This window comes from Lissotriton helveticus, chromosome 11 (genome assembly GCF_964261635.1).
Source record: "Lissotriton helveticus chromosome 11, aLisHel1.1, whole genome shotgun sequence".
Taxonomy (NCBI): domain Eukaryota; kingdom Metazoa; phylum Chordata; class Amphibia; order Caudata; family Salamandridae; genus Lissotriton; species Lissotriton helveticus.
This window is the reverse complement of record NC_136072.1, coordinates 719,869,219-719,895,376: the sequence shown is the minus strand read 5'-3', so window position 1 is coordinate 719,895,376 and position 26,158 is coordinate 719,869,219. Positions and strand designations below refer to the sequence as shown.

The following is a 26,158-nucleotide window of genomic DNA, read 5'->3' as shown; positions in this document are numbered from 1 at the left end:
CCATTGACTCCCAGCATTTTCCCAAATTGATGCCACCCTGTAAAGATTGAATCATCACTGCTGCCTGCAATGAAGCATGGTTCCCACTTGCTGAACCAACCATGGCCTTCACTGCAGGCCCCAGCTTGCTGTCTTAGCACATCAGAAGAATCGCCATTGCATGAGTCTCAAGCACCGCAACTCGGACGTCCGTGTTGCCTTCACCAAAGCAGATGCAGCGCCTGCTTCGGGGCTGTAGAATTGACACAGTACCTGCTTCACCGCTGTTAAACCAACGCAGTGCATCTGGATTTTGACACATCGTTCCTGGGTGCCAATTCTTCATTGATCCCGCACCACAGTGAGGAACCGAGGCCACGTGTCCAGAAACTAACCCATCACCTCCCCTGCCAGTAAGGAACTAACTTATCATCTCCCCTGTCAGTAAGGAACCAACACATCACCTCTCCTGCCAGTAAGGAACCAACACGTCACCTTCCCTGCCAGTAAGGAACCAATGAATCAGCTCCCTTGCCAGTAAGGAACGAACACATCACTTTCCCTGTCTAGCAGTAAAGAACCAACACCTCAACTTCTGTGGAGCAGTAAGGAACCAACGCATCACCTCTTCTACGTTAGTAAGGCATTGACGCATCGTTTTACTTTTCCAGCACCTTTCCTCCCCTATGTATTATCTTTGATTTGTGATGCACCTATGGTACTTTGTCCTAAACACACATATCCATTGATTTGTACGGAATAAACGTACTTAATCATTTAAAAGTGATACTTGTGAATGTTGATTTTTTGTTGTTTTAGCCTGGTTTCAGTCAGATACATATTAGCTATTTTTCTAAACTGGTGTGGACTATTTTTATAGTGTTTCACTGTATGTGTACACAAACTTTACATATTGCCTCCGAGATAAGCCAAAGTACTCGTGCCAAGCTACTAAGGGGTTGAGCAGGGGTTATCTTAACTGTGTGACTCCCTTAACCCCATTAGATTGAGGGTATCTACTTGGACAGGGTGCAAACCACTGCCAACTAGAGACACCATTTTTTACATTCATAATCATGTGCCTTTCCACAGGTGGCTCGGAAGTTGGAGGAGCTTGTGGTCTAGCAGACTTTCTGTAGTAGACCCATGACAGCTGTGTAACCCTTTACAGAGAACACAGTCTCTCCTTCTTGCATTCTGTCCATGTGATGGCTTCCCTCTTTCCACAACTGCCCTCAAGAACAATGTCTTATCAAAAATTAGCTTTGGGATAGAGCTCACGCGATATAGCCGATTCACAACATAGCTAATCCCAATGAAAAGTTAGTAGTTAATTTCTATAACATGAATGTTCTCATTTTAAGAGCTATAAGAACAAGTATGCCATTCTCACGGCCCACTGCATGGGGCAGCCCAATCCATCCCTGGTACCTGACCCACCTAGGAACATATAGAAAACAAGTGCAGAGCCGGTGCTTATTTTTGCTGTGGTTTCATGGATGCTCCATGAAATCGCAGCTTAAATTGAAAGAAAAACATTTTTTGGGCCCCTGGTGGGATCCATATGGGACACCACCACCAGGCCTAGGGGGGTCCGAGTATTTCTACCCTGCCCTCTTCTTTTTTTTAAATCTATTTTTTGGGGACTCGAATGAGTCAGAGTCCCAAAATGGCTGGCAACATTTCTGGTTGACGTGTTGGCAGCCAATCCGATCTCAGCACGAGCTCTGTTGGATTCGCTGAGCATCCGCACCACTAGATATACAAATGTATTTTTCCTATAAAATCTCAAAAATGCCAAATCACAAAAAGGGCTCTTTCTGTACCAAGAGCACCCACTAAGGAAACTGTGGTGTAATTACAGCCAGCAGTTTAGTCTTTAGTCATGTCTAAAGATTCAATGGGAATGAACATGGGAAACACATTTTTCTTGACTTCCGCTTGATAGATCACCCAGAAACTTTCCATGCACAACTAGACAAAGTGGGGCTTTAAGTTTCATGAAGATACATCAAAGGGCGCCACAGTTATAAGCAAGTCAAAAACATATTTTCCCATGTTAACTAGTTCCCAACAAAAACTGCCTACTGGTGACTGTCGGTATATAATTCTATGGATGTTAAATGATAGAGGAGGGTGAATAACACATGATGCTCAGTTAATTTTCCCTTTATCACTCCATTGACTGATAACATAGGTGACTTTATGCTGCGAATAAGGTCATCTCACATGCGAAAAAAGTTTGTCTGAAAGGCAAAGATGTACACTCTGTTCATTGTTCTCTAAAAGAAAAATGTAGAATTTAGCTAGAATAAGGCCAAATTGTAGCTGGCTAGGTCTTTAGGACGTGGAGAGATAGCCAGCTATGTTCAAGGATTTCTTAATGTGATTTTGTAGCACCAATGGAGGAGAGTAACAATGCAATAAACTTTGTGAATGGACGAAACCAAGGACTAACATACCAAGGGGCGTCCTTGCACACAACATGCTCTGGGCCAGATAATACAAAAACTTAAATAGGAATCTTATGGACCACATTGAAATAAACAGTTAACTAATTTACCTCCAAGCACAGGTAGAGGCCTTATTGAAAGCAGATTTGGATGGCTAGGGTTAAAATGAAGGTGCAATATATAACTGTTATTTACAAAGTATTTCATACTGGAATATGGCCAATTTCTAAGCGTTTCCATTAATAGTACATTAAGGCACAGGGAGATAAAGCCATTTCCCGAGGATCACATAATTTGATCAAGTGTGGAAGGAGTATGGGATTAGAATGCAGTTTTCTTGAAACCACTTCCAGATTTTAACATGAGCATCCATCACCGTTTGGCTAATCATAGCCAAGCATTTGGAGTTGTGACTTGAAAATGAAATGCACTTTGTCTTAAGTCCCACATATGTAATCACACACGTTGCGTAGTGTATATGTAATGTGTGTTATCTTATGGTACTTGTTTGGTGCGCTCTGTGGCAAAGATAGTTGTATCTGAGTTTTATCTTCAATTTTTTTAGCTCTTTTCCTCTTCGTTTTTAGGACTGTGTCAGTGCATTGATGAGCGGGATAATAATATTTCATGGTATTAACAGCGTAACTGGTAGCGAACTGCACCAAGTCCCTGCATGCCTGAATCAACATTTCAACCTTCTGAGTTCAATAGTCCGAGTATGTTTGAGATTCCCAATGATTCAAGTAAAAACGGATATCTGATGAATAACTACCTAAATAGTGTGATTGAATGACACCATACACACTGATGAGATTCTACGGAAATAAATTAGGACTGGATCTACCATTTGATGAATTTGTGTTTATTACTGAAGAAGCTGCACTTAAAAAATCTCTATGGAGTGACATGTGGGAACGTTTCTCCTCTTTAGGAAGATGCAATTTTCAAGTAACGTAATAACATAATTCAGGTATAGCAGGAGACAACTTTTTCACATGTGCAATACGAAGACCTTTTTTTGCTGGATTAGTGTTCATTAGATAATGAGAACATAAATGCATCAATATATACTATCAGTTAGCTTTTTCGTGTTGATCTCTGCAAAACCCATCAACCTGCAGCAAGAAGAAAAATCCCACTAAATATTCACGAGGCAACAAAATGTCCTAGAAGGATAAAAGTAATTTCTTCTCAGGTTTCACCACTTTCTCAGTTATTATGGTAATATGAAGCCTGACAAAATATTTGAATCCAATAAATTGGCGTCAGCTTTATGGAAACATAAGTGTTGCATTTGCTTGACAAATAAATAAATACCAGTGCTTCTTTTTGGTTGGTTGCTCTTTTGGAACTATACCATGGTGTTAATTCTATCTTGTGTAAATTACTCTCATTCAACCATCAAAACATCAATTTGTTGATACTTGTGAACAAATGTCTTATTACTTTTTTATTTAGGTAGTGGCCCGTCTGATCAGTAATGCTGATTTTGTAAATATTGCAGAAGTGTTTCGTTTTTTTCTATTCTGATTTGCTCTTCTTTAAATTTCCTTTGTACACTATACATTTAGTAAAATGTGTCCTTCTATGTTATTCTTCCATGACCAGTTAAGTGGGAATTGTGCAAGTGTATCATTGCATCCACACGACAAACTTCTGCAGAGAATTTGCTGATAATATATAGTGCGATCAGTCCACACAGACAGCCTTACCTGAGTGACAGACATCAGGTCTGCCAAGTATGTGGTCCAGTTGGATGGGCACACCCATCTTCTATACTAAGCTCATATCAAAATAGAATTTGTTTTATTTTCAAAAAGCTTTGATTATTGTTATCAGCTTGGCCAGGTTATGTTTCAACCTTCCTTTGTAAAGTATTTCTGTGTTAAGGATTTATGATATAAACTTCCCTGTCGTATTATTCATCAGTTTAAATGCAAATAAATCTTGTGTGGCACAAACACTGGTCCAATTTCAGTGGTGCCTGTGTGCCTTCTGAACTTAAACCAATAAGTACACTGAACAGCTTCCATGGTTTTGTGTGAGATAGGCTTTATTTGTCAATAAGCTTGGCAATTAAACACAAGGCAATGGAAAACTCAGTTGAAACATGGCTGTTGTCTTTATAGATAGATGTTGCCTTGACTCATAAATGTAACCTAGTCTGGTAGGAGACCAAATGTTTGCCAAGCACAACTGCTTCATTTTCCTCCCTGAGCTAGCTTGTTAAGCAAAGGGTCACTCTTAAAAGGAGGCATTACACTGAATAATCACGTACAGTTATGAAATTAAATGTATTTCTGATTTGAGGTACAATCCATGACAGAAGCAGGAGTGGTCCGTGCAGGTAAGAACGGTGGTGCAGGGTGGGAAGGGACTCGACAGATGACGATGAGGAAAAGTTAAATATAAAAAAAAAGAAAACCACTTTCCTTGCGCTCGCAGCATCGCCGCCTCAGCAATGCGGCGTGTGCACGGTAAGTGTTTTTAAAAAGAAATGTATTTTGCCTCGTTGTCATCCGTCAACTTCCATCCCACACCACCCCACCACTCTTAACTGCACGGGACGCTCCTGGACAGAAGTAAAGTCTTTTAGATCTTTCCACCGGGCAGATGGTAACATAGTCAGTTTTGAGCTTTTTTGTAAGATAAGATGTAGAACAATTGACCTCCATATTCACAAGTGACATTTTAAGCTTTAAAATACCATTTGCAGTCGTTTTTCAGAATGCCAATATACATTGTTCCATGTATCTGGGCAGGTTGCATCAACTATCAGTAACTAAATGCATTTATGCAATCCATATACATACATATCGATTTAACATTGAACACCTGAAATATTCAATTTACCTCTGGTGTGTGAACAATCACAGGCTGGTTCCTTGTTTTTTGTTCAAATCCTGGGTTGTTTAAGCCCGCCACAGTGTTTGGTTGACAGCTGAAAAAACATAAGAGTTTATCTTCATTCAGATGACGTTATGTTGTACAGTTTTAAAGGCTATTAAACTCCAGTTGATTTTTAATTAAAATTGTGGTGAGCACTCAGTAACCCTTCCAAGTACTTAATCCAATAGGAAAACTATAGACATCAAAGAGATGTGCAATGATGGGCTATAACACTGTTTCATTTTATGACAGTGTTCCTTTTGCATCGTAGCCATTTCCTGCACTCTTTGAGGCAAGTATGCATTATTCCCAAAGCTAATCAACAGCCCCTCCAACCAACAATAGACTTTGGTATATCTCCTTCACAATCAAGGTGGATAATAGTGATCATAGTAAATGCCTGTTCCACTAGGTGCAGTGGTTACCAGTGTACAATTACTGCATGATGTTGACTTCCAAACTTAGGGATTTTGGAAATAGTCCAAATATTTTCCTTTGTTCTGAGATGGGCAGACCTTGAGTGCATAGTATTTGCCAGCAACAGGATTTACAGGTCACAAACTGTGCAGGCAAACTCCTGTGTGGTGCAGTATTACCAAACTAGGTGGGATAGTAATTCAGGTTGAAACATGCATTTCAAATATAATTTATGTTTGTTTGGTGAGGTGTAATGAGGGTCATTTCATTATACATGTGTTTGAGGCATGTTATCTCTTCAGGGAGACAAGGAAGATTAAACTTTAGGCGAGGAAAAACGTATATGCTGTCCATTGTCTGCAGTGTTCTCTCTGACTATGAAAACATTTAAAAACACTTTTCACAACATTTTCAAGGACTTTAATTAGAATGTGGCACCCCATCACAATTAGTGTTCGAAAAGAGGCTCCTCACAGCATGAACATTGTTCAGCGTGACTTCTTCATAAGAAATAATTGCACAACCAGAGATTGGCTTTGGTGACATCTGTTAATACCACCAAAATATGCTCATGTGTACCTGTGATTTTTACCACAAACAAGACGATAAAGTATCCTCAAAGTTACTGTGGGCAGCAAATTAGTTGTGGATACTAAAAACTTTGAAATACTCTCAGCACACTTTTAAGAAAGACCAAGTACAGTATTGTTTAAAAGTTGACAAACCAAAATATGTTAAAGTTCATCTTAACTTGAAGCATTTGAACTTTCATAAAAGTATTTAAGGTTTCAAGGACATTATCATTACAATAAGCATCGAAATGTTAATATTCATTGTCATAATCTTTAAACTAACTTTGAAGAATTACCCAAAATAACAATACAAGCATCTTCCCTACATCCCCGCTCTAGTCCAATAGTTTATATTTCAAACAAAGTGCATTCTCAATAAGTGGCAGGAAAGAAATGGACAGAGGCCTGTGCAAAGAGCACTAAAGAACATGACCAACATGGGAAAACATTCTAAATGGGTAATGGGGTAACACTACGATGATTAATGTAGAATTGCACTGTAGAAAGAACATGCACAAAAGAGTAAAGACATCTTCATTGTGTGTCAACCGTCATCATGTCGAATTGTTGTCTCTTTCTAATGCGTGTAACAAGGACAGTCAGGTTTTACCTCTGTAACTTGTTCTTGAAAGTTCCACGGTACCACAAAAGCACAAGAATGGCGATAATGGTGACAGCAAGGATGAGAACGACGACAACGATGATGATGATGTCTGTAAGTGTTGAATAACAGTTTTTTAGGCTATGAAGTTATTCATGGTTCCATGACATGAATATGAGCATGTAAGTTGCCTTCTATGACAGGTTATGCTACAGTTTTACATGTAAGCTTGCACTCCTTGCACAAAATACAGTCCTTAATTCCCTTATCACAGGAGACTTGTGACATTTCTAGTTACCTCTAATAAAGAAAAGTCATAGCTGCTCAACTATAATAACATACTACAGTTAAGTTCTGACGTCACAATGCCTGCTGCTTGAGCCATCAAGCGAGAGGAAAGACAGGACATGGATCATAATAGAAACTGCAGCATAAACACGAAAATTTAACTTTCTTTTCCTTCTTCTGTCTCTTTTATAGGTGAACAGTGACCATAAAAAGTAGATATTTATGGAAATGTGTATTTTTGCACACTTTAAGTAATAATAGGATAAAATCTCTCTGCATTTTTCTACTCATTCCGAGTTACAGCATTTTTCCAAAATCCGACTTCTGTTGAGGTGATTTGAATGTATTTTTCCAACAAACATCTAACTGCTTTTTGGGGATTTAACTTTCACTACATATTCTACTTTTATACTTTGTCTACAAACATCCTATCTCTTTCATGTGAAAGAGCAGCACATCAAGGATTTTAATGGTTTGTAGGAAGGGTGCTGGTGTAACCATGTATTAAAATGAATAAAGTACCTCCTATCTTACATTATCAAGATATTGCCAGTCACCTTTGGTTTCCATGACCTTAAAAAAGAAACATGGCTGTAGAAAATGGCCTTTTCTGCAAGGTCACACCAAATGTTTTGCATTCCTCCTTCCCTTTTCGCTGAATCTGTTTTTGTTGGCTCTAAGGGGCAGATGTATCAGGATTCCATTTTGCGATTCCTAAATAGCGATTTTTAAGGAATCGCTATTTAGAAATAGCAAAATGGAATGTATGAAAAAAACGCTTTTTTTTGCGATTCCTTAATCTTCCTTATTTGCGAATTCGCATTTTGCGAATTCGCAAATAAGGAATATTTTCCCATGCCTTTTTATGGGCCAGGAGGCCCATAGGAATGATTGTGAAGTAATTCTCAAATTGCGAATTCGCAATTTGCTAATCGCAATTTGACAATCATTTCAAGGGTGCAGGGGTGTCTGAAAGACACCCTGCTGCACCCCTGAAATGTACATGTGTGTACATATGGCGCACATACATGCCCTATGGGCATGTGGGTGCATCACATGCCACCATCAAAAATGCCAAATTGTGCATTTTTTAAAGACTTCGCAAACTACAAGTTGGTGGTAATTTGCGAATTCTTAAACAAAAATCTCATTTAAAAAATGCTACATACATAGCATTTAAGGAATCGCAAATTTTTGCTATTACTTATTTTGAGGATTTTTGATGCATGCCAAAACATGCAAAAAGGCCTTTTGCGATTCGCAAAGGCCGAAATTCTGCAAATTTCGGCCTTTGCAAGTCGCAAAAGGCTGGATACATCTGCCCCTACGACTCTGGGGACTTTACCACTGCTAACGAATGCTAAAGTACATATACTCTGTACTCAAAACATGCTAATATTGCCTTATGCACAATTTGCATATTTAATTTACTTATTATAAGTCCCTAGCAAAGTGCACTATATGTGCCCAGGACCTGTAAATTAAATGCTACTAGTGGGCCTGCAGCACTGATTGAACCACCTATTCAGTAGCCCCTTAACATGGCTCAGACTTGCCTTTACAGAGCCTGTGTGTGCAGCTTAAACTGCCATTTAGACTGGGCAGGTTACTCTACTTGCCAGGCCCAAATCTTCCCTTTTATTACATACAAGTCACCCCCAAGGTAGGCACTAGGCAGTCCTATGGGCAGGGTGCAGTATATTTAAAAGGTTACATTAGTTTTTCACTACTGAAATTCTATTCTCTCCTATGGGTTAGCAATGAGATTGCCTAGATTTTTTTTTTAAGTGTAATATCCAATTGAGAAAAGTTAGAGATGCGGAGGTTGGTGTCTCTGGATTCACAATTTAAAATCACAACTTATGGTGTAGTCGGATTTTAAATTGCGAGTCTGTAAAAACCACTTTTAGAAAGTTGGCATTTTTTTTACTTTAAACACTCTGTGACTCTGCTGGTCTCTGAATAAACTACAAAGAGCAAAACTTCAACGGCGGACTAAGGGTTCTGCACCTCACACCAGTTTCCCAAATTCAAAAGTCCTGCGCACTGAAACCCCGGCACCAACCAATAGGTGATGCCTCTGTGTCCCAGATCCTGAAAATGCAGCTACAAGTGTGTGTAGTCCAGGCACAGAAGTCCAAGATACTCTTGTAGTTTGAAAAGTCTTTATTTCCAATAAATTTTTCTCAAATGTTAATGACACATTAGGCTCAGCCAACGCGTTTCGTTCTCTCACCGAGAACTTCATCAGGGCTTAAGTCAAGCGAAGCAAAATTACCACAACAACAAGACGATATGGTCCAGTGTGAGTGCTCCAGTATAGTACACTAAACAAACAGGGGAATTCCCAGGCCTAGGTAATGCCCGAAAACGAAGATCAGAAAAAAACAGTCTAAGCGAGACAGTCCGTGCTTTACTCTTGGACTGTTTTTGTATCTAATGTGTCATTAACATTTGGGAAATATTATTTGAAACGAAGACTTTTCAAACTACAAGAGTATCTTGGACTTCTTTGCCTGGCACACACCCACTTGAAGCGGTCTCTGATTACACGTCTGGGTTGGGTGTGCATTCCCTCTAGGCAGTCACACAAAGGGAGCTGGATGTGACATTTGCATCCTGATGACCCATCACCAGGCTGATGGGCCTTCCTGAGGTTGATTGGGAGGGAGGAGCTGACACTTGCACCTGAATAGGGCCTTACCTGTCCCCACAAAAAGAACTGCATACCCTGCCAGTAGGGAGTCTAGAGACAAGGAAGGAAAGAGAGGGACCTATCTGATCTTCAAAGGCCTCTTTGAAGTCCCCTTCACTTCTAAGGCAGATTTGGGTATAATTACTGGACCCTGACACCACCAAATCAAAACTTTGCTGGAATCATGGGCATTTTGCTTGAAAAAAGAGCTGCTGTGCTGTAGGAGGGACTGCCACTTTGCTACTTGCATTACTGTTTTGGCCTGCTGTCTGCTGATAGCTGTGCTGTAGGAGGGACTGCCACTTTGCTACCTGCTCTGCTGTGTGGTCTGCAGCTCCTTGACTGGGAGTGGCAGGGACTGGACCGGCTCTCTACATCCTAAAACCCAGATTTCTTCATGGACTGGTTGGCTTGCCTCTTGTTCTCTGAAGTCTCAGGGGCACAAAAGACTTCTTGCAACTCTGCTGGTGCTTCTGTACTCTACCATCTATGAGTCCAACCTTTGTCTAAGGAGCCCTCTCCAGCCCTGGGCCTCAGAAATGAGTTCTGAAGCTGTTTCTGTAAAAATCGATGTCATGACCCCTTTGCATCAATCATAACTGAACCAGTGCCTTCCGACACACGTCTTGACTGTGAGCTTCGACAATGCTGATTCTAAGACGCCACTGCAAGGCCCGACTACAATGAAGTGCTGACCCTTCTCACTGACTGTAAGGCATAACTTCAACATATGGACCCGACTGTGTGAATTGGAACAGACCCAGGGAGTACTCTATGCCGACGCTTCCTCCATACAAGGCACTTTTTCAGCGAGCCCTGCGTGGGTCCTGTAGCTGGCCTGTAATCCATCGCAATCAGCCTTAACTTTAGCTTTACCCTGGTTTAGCGGGTCCTCAAATACTTTTTTAGCGCTATTGACTTTTAAATACTGTTTTTGGATTTAATTTTTAAACATTCATACCACGACTTGTACTGAATTTATTTTTGTCGTTTTGCACTTGTTTTACTCAGATAAATATTCTCTATTGTTCTAAACTGTGTGAAGTCTTTATGGGGCGTTTTTATTGTGATTCTGTAACTTAAGTGTTGAACAAATACTTTACACATTGCATCCTAATTTAAGCCTGGCTGCTCTGTGTCAATATACCAGAGGGGGAGCACAGATTAATTTAGGGTGTGTATCTGACTAATCCAGACTAGGATTGCGGCTTCTTCTTGGACAGGGTGTATACTCTGCCAACCAGAAACATTGATTTCTAACACTGGTGATCAGCGGTGAGGTTGAGACTTGTGTTTGTGCAGTACAGTAATTTAGTGTACACTAGTATCCACACACAGACCAATTCGAATCAATTGTCTATGATCTCTGTTGGTATTTTTTCCAACTCTTCAGTTGGCGTTTTTTACTTTTCAATTCTCCCAGAGTGGCTTCTGCTTGGACAGGGTGTATACTTTACCAATCAGAAAGCTCAATTTCTAACAATTGCTTTCAGCTTTGTTCTGCTATAAGTTCAAAACATTCATTGGAAACTTGCAATATACTTATAATGTGCAACAGTAGGTACTAAATCCAATATTTTATTGTAATCCTTACATTTATTTTGCTCCTAGTTTTTGTAAATGTTGTACTGTTAGTCCATATTGTTTTTAAAAGCACTAGCATCATTTTTATTGACAACTTGAATACACTTTCTTATTCTATTGGTAACCCATCTAACAGAAGTAAGTAATAAATATATATATATATACATATATACATATATATATATATATATTTGAAAAGTAATGCTCTAAGATAAAACAAAAAATAAGATCTAAAAACGTCACTTTTTACTTTCCAGAATCAAAGCAAGTACCTTTTGTTTCACAACGAAACCTTCCGGAATCGGGGAGCAGATAATATTGGCAGATGCTGGAACCATTCCTCTTCAATAAGAAAAGTGTTTTCCAAAAGATATTGGCGATTGTATATTTCTTAACGAAAATTAATTACATAAGGCTTTTTTGCAATCAACTACAGTTTTCGTATTTGGAAACAGGGCTAATAGTCTTGGCTTTGAAAAAATTAAATACTAGTAACTATTTAGTTTTCGTATTGTCATTTTTTAAATTTGGATTGGGGAGACTTAATGACAATCTAGTAAATGAATTTAAATGTAGCTGCAAGAAGCATGATTAGTATAAAAACCACATTACAAAACAATGTTCTATTGGAGTCAAAACAATACGGGACAGGAGCAACAAAGATGTGCAGGGTTTCGAATAAACCGGACAAAGTGAGTTTGTCTTTACTTACTTGTTCCGGATGTGGTGTCACAGTTGGGTGGGGCCCAGCCTTCCTCACACTGACAAAGCAGTTCGTGGTCACATACCTAAAGAAACAACATTGCATGTTAGTTTTGCATCATTCCACAAATCCAGAACTTGCTTTCTTCGTTTCTACCTAGCCCAGTGTTGTCATCCACCTACAATCCAGTCAGTCTTGGCTTTTCAGCTAATTGTACTTGGATGCTAAAACTCGTGGTTTCCATTTTTCATTATAAATAAGGGCCATACAAAGTGTTGATAAACTCCTATACCCCCCTTTGAGTTGTATGAACTTTTTAGGTTTGCATAATTCCCAATTATTGACCATGAAGTAGCTTGCTGTGTCTTTCTTTAACTTCCTGTACACAAACACGCTTGTTTTCCTCTTCATTGCTATAAAATATGCCCCAAATAATAACAAGAACTTTTTTCCACACTCTCTCATCTATTATTCTCAAAATATGTGTCAGGGAGCTTGAGGAACCGCACTTTATACACATGTAAATATTTTGCATTGCTCTTCCGGTTTAGTGACCCGGCTCTCGCGAGGTAGAGGTAGGACAAATTTCACTTGTGTACCATGTGGTGAAAATTCACTGTTGCCATTGTTCCCTAAGACAGTGTGACCCTATGTCCATTGTAAAATATTCCTCAGAGGAAGATGATGCAAAGACATCCCAGAACTTTCGGAAATTTGCTAAAGACGAGGTCTAGACTCTTGATCACACCAATTACATCAAAGGCCTGTCTACAGTGAAATAACTTTATATCACATTTGTTTTTGTTTAGTTTTCAGAGTTTTCTATAGAGCGAACAAGACCCGAAGGTATCAGGGCGTTTTACATGTACACCAGATGCAATACAGACGGACACCACCACATGGTCAATGATTTGCTGCATCGAATTGTTATTGCATGAGAAAAGCGAGCAAGGGCCTTAAAAAGATTATCTTGATATAATGTAGCTCTGCAAGTTATATTGTGGTTTAATTTGTCTGAAATAACTGCTGTTTCATTCCTTTCGCTCATCAAGATCATCCATAATTAAGAATATCTCTTCAGCTCTATTCTGTAAACTTCTTCTTTTGTGAACAGTTGATTGCACAACTTAAATCTCTTTTTCAATTTTTTAGAGCAGCAAAAAAGCCCCAGAAGCCCAAATAGGTGTATTTGCTTTTTTCATTCATTTATTTTTTTTAAAGAAAATAATTTGCCTAACGAGACAATACATTCATGGTATTCCTACAATATGGAAGAGGAAAAAAAGCTATATCCGTGTAGTATTTTACCTAAACGCATTTATTTTACAAGTATTACAGTCCAAATAGAAATGTTGTTTGGAAGAAACATTCGCTGCCCATATTTCAAAGAGGGAGTGACGTAGCGAGCTTTTGAGAGATGGCTATTAAAAATCTGGGGGTATGGCTGGACCCCTCACTCAGTTTTGTTGGCCACACCAAAAGGATGGCGGCCTGCTGCTTTGGCATTCTGCGTAATTTGAGACCTGCACTCAAATATTTTGATGCCGCAACCCGTCAACTTGTGGTTCAGGCGACGGTTCTGGCTCGGCTAGATTATGCCAGCTCCCTTTTTATAGGGTTAAATCAGGCCGAGCTTACTCGTCTCCAGCGAGTGCAAAATGCAGCAGCCAGAGCAGTCGTAGGCCTTCCTAGTTTCTGTTCGGTCTCTCACACCTTGCGTGCTCTCCATTGGCTGCCGGTCAGGCAGCGGATTCACTTTAAGGTGCTTTGTATGTCCTTTAAGATCCTAAAAGGCCCCTCTGCTCCAATACTGCATAACCTTTTGTGCCCCTATATCCCTGGCCGCTCCCTCCGTTCTTCGGATCTCGAATTAGCAGCAGCTCCACGTTTCAAACGTAGTCGAGCTGGGGGACGTTCCTTTAGGGTGCGGGCAGCCGCTCTGTGGAACGCACTTCCTTTTGAAATCCGGACCCTTGCCGACCTGCTATCCTTTCGCAGGGCTGTTAAGACTTTTTTGTTTCCATAGCTCTGTTAAACTTACATTTTTTTAAAAATCTGGTCTTTAGTTCTGTTGCGTGGCTACCTTGTCGGGCGCCGGGACGCTCCTTCGCTGGAGCAGCTGCGCGCATTACAAATGCCATTAACATAACATAACATAACATAACATAACATGCGAACGTAAACACTGAAGAGGATCATCTTCGTACATACCTCCACCCAGGGCAATGGGAATTATGTGCCAATGGCGAACAAATTATGTAACAGCGTTGACTAAATTATGCAGCAAGAAAATGCAAATTGTGTGGAATAATTCAGCACAATCTGAGAGAATATGAACAGACTATTTTGTCATTCTAAAATTTGCTAACACTGAGGGAAAAGCTTTTGCCGCATTAGTAACGCTTTATCACCTGAATGGAGCAATCGGCATATTAAATATGACAAATTAACCTCGCAAACGGGAGTATAACTGCGTGGCACCACGTGTGGCACTTTTTTTCTGTAACTTTTGATTTATTTGAACTAAATTCTTTTGGTAACATATACTAAATTGTGCCACAGATGGTGAATTATGTGACAAGTGCAGTCAAATAATTAAATGGAAAACGTCATGGATGCACGACTGTTTCATTACCTTGGACCTATCTATAGCTAGTAAGGGCTTAAAATACACATCACTACCCACACTGGAATGGCTGTGGAATCTATGAAAGGTTTCGTTTATATGAAGGGACACAATAGACCCCCATTGATTTCCACAGGAAAAGTACAGGTCAAGGTGTTTGCAGGAAAGTGAGTTCAGTAATTTCCCAAAGTAGTTCCTCCTTTGTGCCAGTGAATTGCAGAGTAATCAGAAAACCTGCAATGGAGCCACCTACCCAGATTATATGAAAATATTACATTGGCACTCAATGTTTATTGTAAACAATTATATTTCTGCTCATCGTAAGACACTAAGAACTCCTACAAATCGAATACAGACAATGAGCACACAAAAAAACACATATAGAGATAGATAAAATGCTAGAAAGTGATTGCGACCTGTCTAGGATGTACTTAATTCATGATTTAAAAAAAAATAATTGGGTAAACTTCTTGAGTCTCCTGAATAGGGCTTCTCAGCCAAGTATCATGGAGCCAACGGAAATAACTAAAAGAAACCGACTTTTAGGACCCCCATCTTAAACTTCAGGGGGTTGACACACTTCATTTACGGGCATTTGTGAGGGATTGTTTTATTTAAAGTAAATTGTAGCTAATTTCACAGACGGTGCACAGGAGTTTATAAAATTAGTTAATGAGAAATAGTTTAACTAAGCCATCAGAAGTACACCAATTTCTTTTTATAAAATATTGCGAAGATTAGAGGAAGAAATTGTGAATGCATTCGAAGGATTGAGGAGTTAATGAAGGTGGTTTGACGATGCTGAGTGAGTGGAAGGGGTTTGTGATGAGGAGAGTGAAGGGTACATCTTGAAACAGCAGTGAAGGGTGCCTGGGGGGAAGAATGAACTGTCATAAGTCTTAGAAAGGTGCAGGCAAGATTAGAGATGTGAAAAGGGCTGTGGATGCATCAATAAGGGCTTTTGTAGAGATATCTGGAAAATGTCCATGTAACGTAATACCCAGAGGATATCCTAAAGGTTCTTACAAATGAAGGGAAAGAACAACTAATTGCAAGAATGAGCAGCTGCAAACCCAAGTAGATGTACGAGCCCCCTCAGACAAGCTGATATGCAGGAAAAGCCCAGCTGCAAACTACACAAGATACAGTGGACAGACAGAGCATCAGACATCAATGAAACGCATATTCAAAGGACGACAGAACTTCCATTACAATGTTAGTTAATCTTTAAAAAGTAAGTATGCTGAGTATATTAGCTGATTGTATAAGAGCAAAAGTCTGCAATGGTCAAGATTGTTTGCCAGCCTCAACTCCATAATGTCAAATACTCTTATGCACGCTTATTCAGAGCCATTAACACAAGGTCAATGCCTCAGTCTTACTGTCAGAACAAAAAAAGAGTGAAGTGAAGTGAGACTTTGGAATACCACCAGAGATAAGAGTTGCCTTTTCTTTGCTAAGAGGAACCACTGGAATACATTTTAGAGGGAATATTAATCAGTTTTTTCGCTACGAGTCCAAAGCCCATGTGCCCTCAAACACTTCATATAAAGAGCTCCTAGGTCTTACCGCATGTCCTCTGCATTTACTCGAGCAGTTGGTTGATTTGTATACACTTTCCATGTTGAGACATCTTCCAGAGCTGCACACCTATAGTAAAAATGACAGAGAAGGTCAATAAATAAGCCCTTCCACTTACTTAAACACTGCAAAAGTGCACACGTCCTTCAACTAAAACATTATATAGAAACATTCAGAATGGAATTTACTTATGGTGTTCAATTAATCAAACAAAATGTAAATATTTCTATTCCAATGATAATTCAGTAATGTAAGGCTTGGGTGAAGATTAGCTCCTCACCAGGGTTGTGCTTCACTTTTTCTTCTCTTAGCTGTGTGAAGGAAGCTTAGGTTTAAAGAGCTGCTTCTCTTGAAGCCATGCCAAGTTATAATCAACTGTAATTTTCAAACTTAGAACATCAGCAAGACCAAATTCACTTCGAGTCATTACCTCATGTTATTGAATGTAATAAAGCATACACTGGCAATGTTCTAGTACTCACTTCAACAAGAGGATGTTTTAAAATTATAGGTCAAAATTAGTGTTTGCTATTCAAACCTTTATGTGCGGTATTAATGTACAGTATTAATGTACTCTGCTATTGCCCAATGAAGATAATGGAAAGGATATGGACTAATATGTCATAGATACATTATAAAAAGGAGCTGTTATGCAGGATCTTGACAGCTATGCACTTGAAGGTGAAATATTGAATTCCACCTGTGCTGACTGCTTTCAGTGTGTTGACAGGCTTCACAGGACCAGAGTATAGAATCAAAGAGCGACCTGCTCTCTTAGCATTAAGTGAATTTCAAGACACAACAGTATGCCCTTGGGTGATAGGATCCAAGAGCACAGATATTTTAGAAATCTAAAATGGTGAAAGTAAGGGCCGGACATTCAGATCAAGGGTAGAGATTAGACTAAACGAATACAGAAATCCACATGTGTTCCAAAGCACTCTCATATAGGAGCGGCGGTGCTTGATGAAGTAACCTGGAAACTTTCCCAGAAGGAAAGCAAAATGGTGACATTGCATCCTACACATGCCACATTACCGCTTCAGTGGCCTCAGTCATCTTGGTGCTTGGACAAGCGTCTTTTCACAGGTGGAAGATTATGTATCTTTTTCCTCAAACTTTAGTTTAGATCCCATAACTGTTAGGAATTTTACAGAATATTTTTTATTTGGAAGATGATGAGCCTGAATGGGAGAGATCCACCTTACCCTCGTGACCAAAGGAACTAACCGGCAGAATATATATTTGCTTCTGAGGCACTCAAAGCAACGCAGAAGCAAATTGCAAACAAAGTCGCGTTTAACAGTCACGTTAGGGGAGTACTCAGTGGTTAGAATAGTTCGATTTTAACTGAATTATTTTAAACTCACCGAATCAGTTCCACATTTTGTTCCATTTTGGACCATCCCAAAGTTATCCACGTATCCAGATGTGGGGATGATAACTTTGCAAACAGATCCAACTGTAAGCGTAGTAGCAAATACTGAAGGTGTGTTGGATCCACCCTTGCAGAATAACTTTCCGCACTTAATATCCCTGTGTACAGAGAATAAAAGAAAATCACAGTTGCAATTACAAACAGGGGTATGAAATGTAATGAGAAATTCTTTTAAAATCAAGCCTTAATCATCAGTGACTCCTCATATGCTTTTGAATATAGGAATTATCAGCAGCCGTTTGCCATCTTATTAGACCTCTTCTAGTCTTCTTGAATGAGGGCGTGAATGATTAATTAGCACACACGTATTTCCCTTGAGTAGCTAGTGAGCCAGTCCTGTGCTCCTAGTTGTCTTTATGGCACAAAATTAATCTAACAAATATTTAAAAAAAATCCATGACTGTGGTGCTCATCTCTGTACATAAACACATCCCTCAGGCTCTCAAAATGTGAAAATTTGAAATATAGTACTGTATCAAACGCAGGAAATCCAAGAGCTGCTGGGAAGTTAGATCCGTTGACCTACACAAAATCTGTTGCCACCCTTTAATAAAGTTCATGAAGTTATAAACATTGTCATCAGCACATCTATAAAATAATGTAGCAGGGGGGTGAGGAGGAGAAAGTGAGGCAGAAGCAGCCGCCTGGCCGTGGGGCTTGCCCCAACCTTCCATTGAAGGATAATCTTCAGCCACATTGCACACTTGATTACGTTGTTGCACGCATTTTGCCCTTGTGCGTCAGTGGGTGGCAGTAATATAGTATCAGTAGCCTCTTTTAGCAGCTTTACGAGACACAGGGCCGAACAGGCAGTAGCGGGCACCGAGCATTTCCATGGTGCGGTTTTTGTTATCGTGGACCGGTTTTGCAGCATAGCCCTGCCGCTACAGCCACTATTGCAGCTCCAGCTGCATGCACAGTAGGTAACGGGAAGGGCCACGTGGAGGAAGAGAGGTGAGCTGCAGCAATGCCGCTGGTCAAGTAGAAAAGTCACAGCTGCAGAGCATGGTCAGCTTCCCAGGCATGGCACTTGGTGCACCCCTACAGCACTCCTAAAAAGCCTCTACCACAAGGATGCAAAGCACAGTGTCAGGATATTGAAAGGTCCTGGATAGGGTTGTGTTTCACATGGGAACATGGTTTTAGGAGGAGAGGGTGAGTGTTGACAGGAGAGAACACATTTCTATTACCACAACCTTATTCCATTTATCAGCTTACTAACCATCACCCTATCAGTCATACATTCCCTTAAGTGGATCTGATAAGAATGTTTATTTCCATGAGATGTGCAGGTTCAATATTAAATCTCAGCGATGTTGCGGATTATGCTATATGTTCCAGCAACATGGCGCCAGTGTTTCAGGAAGGCCATTCAGCCTAAATTGTGAAGGTATTAAAGTCCTATGAAGTGCTTAATTTGTAAAACAAAATAAGTGCCAGGAACCTCGTCACAAGGCCACCGCAGCTTGCACCACCCATTACCCCTGCCAGCCCTACCAATGACAGTACCTACACAACTAATAACCATCAAACTGCTACAAATGCGACAGTTCAGACTGTTCAAGAACCTCAGAGCTATACAAATGACTTGGGTGACAGGTACTAGTTGTTTTAAATGTATATTGAATTAATAAACAACTGTTGTTTTGCTCGTCTCTAAATTGCCATGTGGCAGCACTCATCATAAGTACCAGTGCTAACAATTAAGTGCTAGTGCCATAAACTGGACACCACCGGCTCAAATGAAGTACTGCCTTTACCTACTTCATAGCTACAAAGTGCCCATAAATATGACCCATGTGTGTTAAGTGACAAATTCAGCAGAATACTGAGCACATGTTAATGCTTTTTATCTGTAAACACATTTTTAAGACCTGGACAGAAAAAGTCAAAGTAGGTGTCTTTTGAGTCGGATTTTAAAGGGGAAGGGTAAATTAATTCAGAGGAAGAGCAATAGCTACCTATTAGTCTAGAGGCTAGCAATGAAGTGTCCTCCATGACACCCCAATATACACCATTCAGCCTTGCTGGCTAAAACTTATACCCTCTGCCAAAGCTAATTGTTGGCAGAGGGTAAAGACATACTTCCCCATTTGCTCCTCGTCCACCCTCGCTCGGAGAAGGAATAAGCTGATGTTTGTATGCCTACTAAAAAAAACAATATTGATTTGACCAAGGAAGCCAGGAGGTGTCACATGAGAGGCAGGATGTGGGGTCTCATTCTGCTACAACTAACTGGGGAACTAACGCCATATTGTTTTCAATGCCTAGGGAGAGTAATGAGGGAGTGTGCCTGATTTTTGCACCCCTGGAGCATTGTAGTGTTACAGAAGGGGCTTGAATGATCTTGTTGCCCCTACTGTAAATAAAACAGATCTCACCTGAAGACAAACAGCACCAGTGCTATCTTAAAAGGGAATTCTCTCATTTTCATGGACAATAGTTCTATAATGATTCTAGATGACTTTATAAATTAACATTGACTTATTAATATGTACCAATTACAGAGGTCAATGGCATCTAATATTTTCTGTGTGAGAGGCTGGCCTGCATTGCAGTTATTTCTGGTCATTGTTTTTAATGTAAATGATTTTAATCTACACAATAACATTTCTCCTCATTCCCACCAGTACACCTAGTATTAGCCATTGACCAATCCTTGTTTTCTCAGCATACCTTTGCAAAGTTGGTTAGACAAACAAAGTTTGAGAAATAAAGAGATGGCATCCAGCAGACTGAGAATGCGTTTGTGTGGTCAGTTTCAACCCAAACGGCTTCTGTATTGAATTTGAGTTGAGGCACAGGGTCAAGGCTGATTTGCATATGGCCATGTCTGAACTGGGGTGGTGTGGAGTGCACAAAAACGATGGTTTTAGGCCCAGATCTCTGTACTGGGGTGAATGTATGACATTGCTCTGCATTCTGTCCATCAACTGTTGTTTTTGCATTTGTCACCCAGAGTGGGATGGGTATGCTCAGACGTGAGTCCCATGCTCTCCACACCACTGGAGTCAAGCTATCCTGGCTGAAGACGGCTGATAGCCAGAAACCGGTCCTAGGATGCTTGATTCCGGTCCAGGAAAGACATGGCTTGGCAGTTCGGGCTGGACTGTTCCCATGAGGCACAGGGTCAAGGCGGATTTGCATATGGCCATGTTTGAACTGGGGTGGTGTGGAGTGCAAAAAAACGATGGATTTAGGCCCAGATCTCTGTACTGGGGTGAATGTATGACATTGTTCTGCATTCTGTCAATCAACTGTTGTTTTTGCATTTGAATTCAATATGGTCATCTTGATATTTTTAGGACTATTCCCATTTTGTACACCCGAATCCCAATTCCATATTTGTAAACCTACATCCTCACGATCCTAGTCTACAGACCCCTAACACTCCGGCATGCCACCTAGTTGAACTCTGCAATATAGCTTCTGACCTCCCCCTTAACCCCTTTGCCGCGGCCGCAATTTCGCGCAGTGCGGCACTTCCGCAAAATGGGCGGGGCCGTGTTGGCCGTTGGCCGACGGCAGCACTAGCGAGGTAGTGCGCCGACGGCAGCACGCAAGGGGTTAAACATGCCAAATTCACTATCTTGTGGGACTTCAACGTCCACATGGACAATGACAAATGCACTACTGCGAATCAGCTGGCCGAATGCTGGGCGGACTTAACCTGGCACAGCTGGTCACCCCTCCCACACATATTGCTGGGCATACACTTGACATCTTTTCTAATGACCCCAACCTGAGAGTAGAGGTCCCCCTACCACTTACATGGTCGGACCACTTTCTATTACCCTAAGTTTCAAGCTGACCCACCACTGTTCCAGACAGCAGCAAGCCCCTGAGAAAAAGAGAAACTGGTGCAATGTCACTACAGATAGTATGACACCTGCACTCCTAACACTCCTGCTCAAGTTATCAGGGAACCCAAACGAAGATGCAGTGAGTTTTAACAGCTGGGTGGTTAAGGCTCTTGCCATGGTTTGCTCCCCCCCCCTACCAAAAAAAGACCTTCAGCCCCATGGTTTTCCTCCGAGCTCGGAACGGCGAAATGCCTATGTAAAAAATTAGAGCGCGCATGGAGACAATGTTACGACCCCGAAGCCAAGCGTGTATACAGAAAAGCCCTAAAAAAATTCCACAAGCTTAAACGTGGCACCATGAAGGATTACTTCACTCACAAGATTGAATTAGCGGAAAATTCATCAAACTATTTTTTTAATTGTCCAAGACTTTGCTAATCCCACTGCTCTTGTCAGTACTGTACGACCTACCATCTCCCTCTGTGCTGGGCTATCTGATTTTTTCCAGGACAAAATCCAATCCATCTATGACACCTTCCCTTCCATCATGACCCCACCCAAGCACAATGCCCATTCAGATAACTGAGGCGCTGAACGAATTTCTTTCTTTTTCCCTTCATGAGTCCTTAAAACTCCTATTAGCTTGTAAATCTGGCTCTCCTGGTGACCCCTGCCCTGCCCAGATCTTTCAACTTCTGCCCACCTGCCTTAATACCCCTCTGAATCAGATATGGAATGCCTCTCTGAGCTCTGGCATTTTCCTTGCAGTATGGAAACAGCTTTCCCATTGCCAATTCTCAAGAAGCCCGATGCCGATCCCACAGAATATAAAAACTTCTGACCTATCTCTTTTCTGCCGGCGCCAGAAAAAATTCTTGCGAAACTAGTCAAGAGTCCACTGTCAGAATTTCTAGAATCTAAAAATCTATTCCACGACTCCCAATCCAGCTTTAGAGTAGGGTATAGCATGGAAACCGCCCTCCTAGAAGTGTCTGACTGTGTTCATGAGACTATCAACCAGGGCAACACAGCCATGCTTGTGCTACTAGATCTGTCCACGGCCTTTGACACAGTGGCCCATTCGATCCTCTTGGAGCGGTTAAAGTGCCTGGGCATTCAGGGCATGGCCTTGTCCTGGATCCGGTCTTTCTGAAGAACCGGACAGAGCAAGTGTTTCTCCGGCCCCACATGTCCTTCCAGAAACCTTTCCAATGTGGGGTCCCCCAGGGCTCCGCAATGAATCCTCTCCTCTTCAACCCCTACCTCCTGCCACTTGCTGCACTGGTTGAATCCCGTGGAGTAAAGGTGATCTCCTATGCGGATGACACCCAACTGCTGTTCTCCTTTACAAATCAATCAGAGGTGGCATTTGCCAACTTCAGGAGGTGTCTAGGTTACATCTCAGCTTGGATGTCTCATAACTGTCTTAAGCTTTACTCTGACAAAACCAAGGGGCTCTTCAACCAGCCGCCCCCCCCCCTCCCACTGCACTCCAGTGGTCTCAAGAACTGAATCCCCGTCCGAGCCTGTGGACTCGGTGAAAAATCTGGGGTTCAGATTCGATAATGAGTGCTCTTGTAAATCTCAGATTAGGCAAGTCTCCTCCTCCTGTTTTGGGAAGTTTCGAACTCTGAGGAAATTCCTCCACTTCCTCCTTTTTAATTGTAGAAGGACGGTAATCCATGCCCTCATCACTGCCCACCTAGACTACACCAACGGTCTCTATTTTGGACTCCCCGCCTATCTGACCCGCAGACTCCAAATGATCCAGAATGCAGCAGCCAGATGGATATTCAAGGTATTTTATTGCCATTCTCTCTCTCCCCACTTGAGAAATCTCCATTGGCTGCCCGTCATCAGGCGCATAGAATTTAAGGCACTCGCACTGGTGCACAGAGCCACCAGGGGCCTAGGTCCGGTTTAACTGAGAGCCAGACTTCAACATTACCATGTTGCTAGGGCCCTGAGATCCAACCATCTGCGGTTCCTAACCATTCCTCTCTTCTGCAAGGCAAGGACAGGAGGCAGAGCTTTCTCTATCAGGACCGAACAATTTTGGAATGCCTTGCCACTATCTCTCTGCCTGACTCAATCAGAACTTGCTTGCCAACGAGCTCTAAAAACCTGGCTCTTCAACTGCCCTTAAAACCAGGCACTGTGCATCCGTTTCAGTTGTCCGCCTTAGCGCCGGGACATCTCAATTGGAGGTAGCCATGCGCTCCACAAATGTCCAAATACATGCAAAATATATGTGCATGTTTGTAAAAGGCTTTGCCAAAAGCAACAACTCAGATTGAGCCAATAGAATAAAAGGTTTATTTGCGAGACTAATGTCATAGTTTGGTTAAATTCATCAATATTACACTCTATACAAACAAGAATTACTAAGTAAATATGCACTAATAATGCACCGATAAGTCAGTTCTTTTTTATTTTTTTAACAAGTGAAAGGCTGTATCTCTGTTGATGGGTTTATGGTTAAATGGATGGGTGAGACTTATTTGAACTATTTGCATAGCTAAGGCATGATATAAGCTGATGTTTGGAGAAAAATGCTTCCATTTCTAAAAGATATTTAAAGCTGAAGTTTGTGTGATAAATCACGCTGCAGTGGGGGGTTGACTCATTATTACCTTGGTGCCAAGGCATTCCAAAAATTAATGTTATGCATTACCCATGTAAAGACACTTCACTCTGACAAAGCTTTTTTTCATCACTACTGCTAGTAACCCTGCCTGATGCACTGAGATGTCCATTGCTGATGATCTTGAATGGGGTGGCCACCAATGTAATCACTGAAGTGTTCAACATTACAACACTAATATTAATAGCTCAGGATGATTTCCACTGAATGCAAGTAGCTGATATTACAGAAAAGGTCAGAGACCCCGCATTAGTTACACTCATACACTTGATCTATTACACGGGAAATTATAACAAGATGGATACCTGCAGGGATATACATAGGGACACACATGTAGGCACAGACGCACTGATTTATTTACACACAGACATACACAGAAAGACATACAGGCACACTCCCTGAAACACAGACATGCACACAGACACACTAACAAGGACACACACAAAAGCACACACTGGATCACTGACACAATAACAAGGACACACACAAAAGCATACACCAGATCACAGCCACCAAAATATACCAACACAGACTGTTACACATGGACACCCACACTCAGCCCCTCCTTCATCACCCCCAGTTTCCCTATGTATTTACAGAGCCTGGGACCTCTGACCACCTGAAGAGGGAGATGATCCCAGGTAGGTTTTCAACATGGGAGGTATTTAGATATTGCCCCTTTGACAGGTTTATCCCCAAGCATAGGCAGGGTGCAGTGTATATGAAAGGTAAGACATGTGCTAATGAGTGTGGCATGTCCTGATAGCAAAACCCTGGGTATTTTGTTTAACACTGTTGACAGGCTGTCTGTCCCATTGGCTTGTCATTGGCGATGTGCTGTAACATTTTACATGTGTAGCTATCCATACGGACAAGATAGGAAAATGGAGGTTGGGGTCTCTGAACTCAGAATTTATTAACTCATCTTTTGGTAAAGGTGATTTTTAAATTCTAGTTTGAACATGCCACTTTTAGAAAGTGCAAAACGAACAATTGATGGACAGAATGCAGAATAATGTCATACATTCACTCCAGTACAGAGATCTGGGCCTACATTTATCATGTTTTGCTCAACATGCCATTCCAGTTTGGACCCAGCCATATGTAAATCAGTCTTGACCTTGCGCCCAAAGGGAACAGTCCAGCCCGAACTGCCAGGCCAGGTCCTCTCTGGTCTGGAAACAAGCATCCTAGGACCGGTTTCGGGGTTTCACCCCTCCTCCGCCAGGATAGCTTGACTCCAGTGGCATGGAGAGCACAGGACTCACGTCTGGGCATACCCGTCCCACTCGGGATGACAAATGCAAAAAGGACAATTGATGGACAGAATGCAGTAGCACTTTTCACCCTAAGTGAGATGGGTATGCCCAAATGTGGGTCCCTTGCTCACTGCCAGTGGATTCAAGCTAGCCTGGCTGAGGAAGGGTAATGCCCAGAAACCAGTCCTAGGATGCTTGTTTCTGGTCAAGGTAGGTCCTGGGTTGGCAGTTCGGCCTGGAGTGTTTCCATGAGGCACAGGGTCAAGACCGAGTTGCATATAGCTGGGTCTAAACTGGGGTGGCATGGTGAGCAAAAGAACAATGGATTTAACCCAGATCTCTTGACTGGGGGTGAATGTATGATTTTTTCAGCATTCGGTCCATCATTTTTTTGCATATCACTTTCCCTCGAAGTGGGATAGCTATGCCCAGACATGGGTCACTTGCTCACTGTGCCACTGGATTCAAGTTAGCCTGGCTGATGAAGGGTAATACCCAGAAACAGGTCCCAGGATGCTTGTTTCCCTTCCAGGGAGGACCCGGCCTGGCAGTTTGGTATGGACTGTTCTCATGAGGCACAGGGCCAAGACTGATTTTCATATGGCTGGATCTAAACTGGGGTGGCA

General features: G+C 41.4%; 1 protein-coding gene across 2 annotated transcripts in view; it reads right to left on the bottom strand.

The window, feature by feature from the left end:
* Positions 1–26,158, bottom strand: part of LOC144791816 (zinc metalloproteinase-disintegrin-like VLAIP-B) — a 263,161-nt gene that overhangs the window by 44,261 nt on the left and 192,742 nt on the right. For both annotated transcript variants that reach the window (XM_078666597.1, XM_078666598.1), the window contains exons 16-20: positions 17,759–17,924; positions 16,377–16,457; positions 12,191–12,266; positions 6,921–7,023; positions 5,286–5,373 (exon numbers count right to left, since the gene is read on the bottom strand). In XM_078666597.1, the coding sequence (XP_078522723.1) occupies positions 5,286–5,373; positions 6,921–7,023; positions 12,191–12,266; positions 16,377–16,457; positions 17,759–17,924 (514 nt within the window). The remainder of the gene's footprint in view (positions 1–5,285; positions 5,374–6,920; positions 7,024–12,190; positions 12,267–16,376; positions 16,458–17,758; positions 17,925–26,158) is intronic.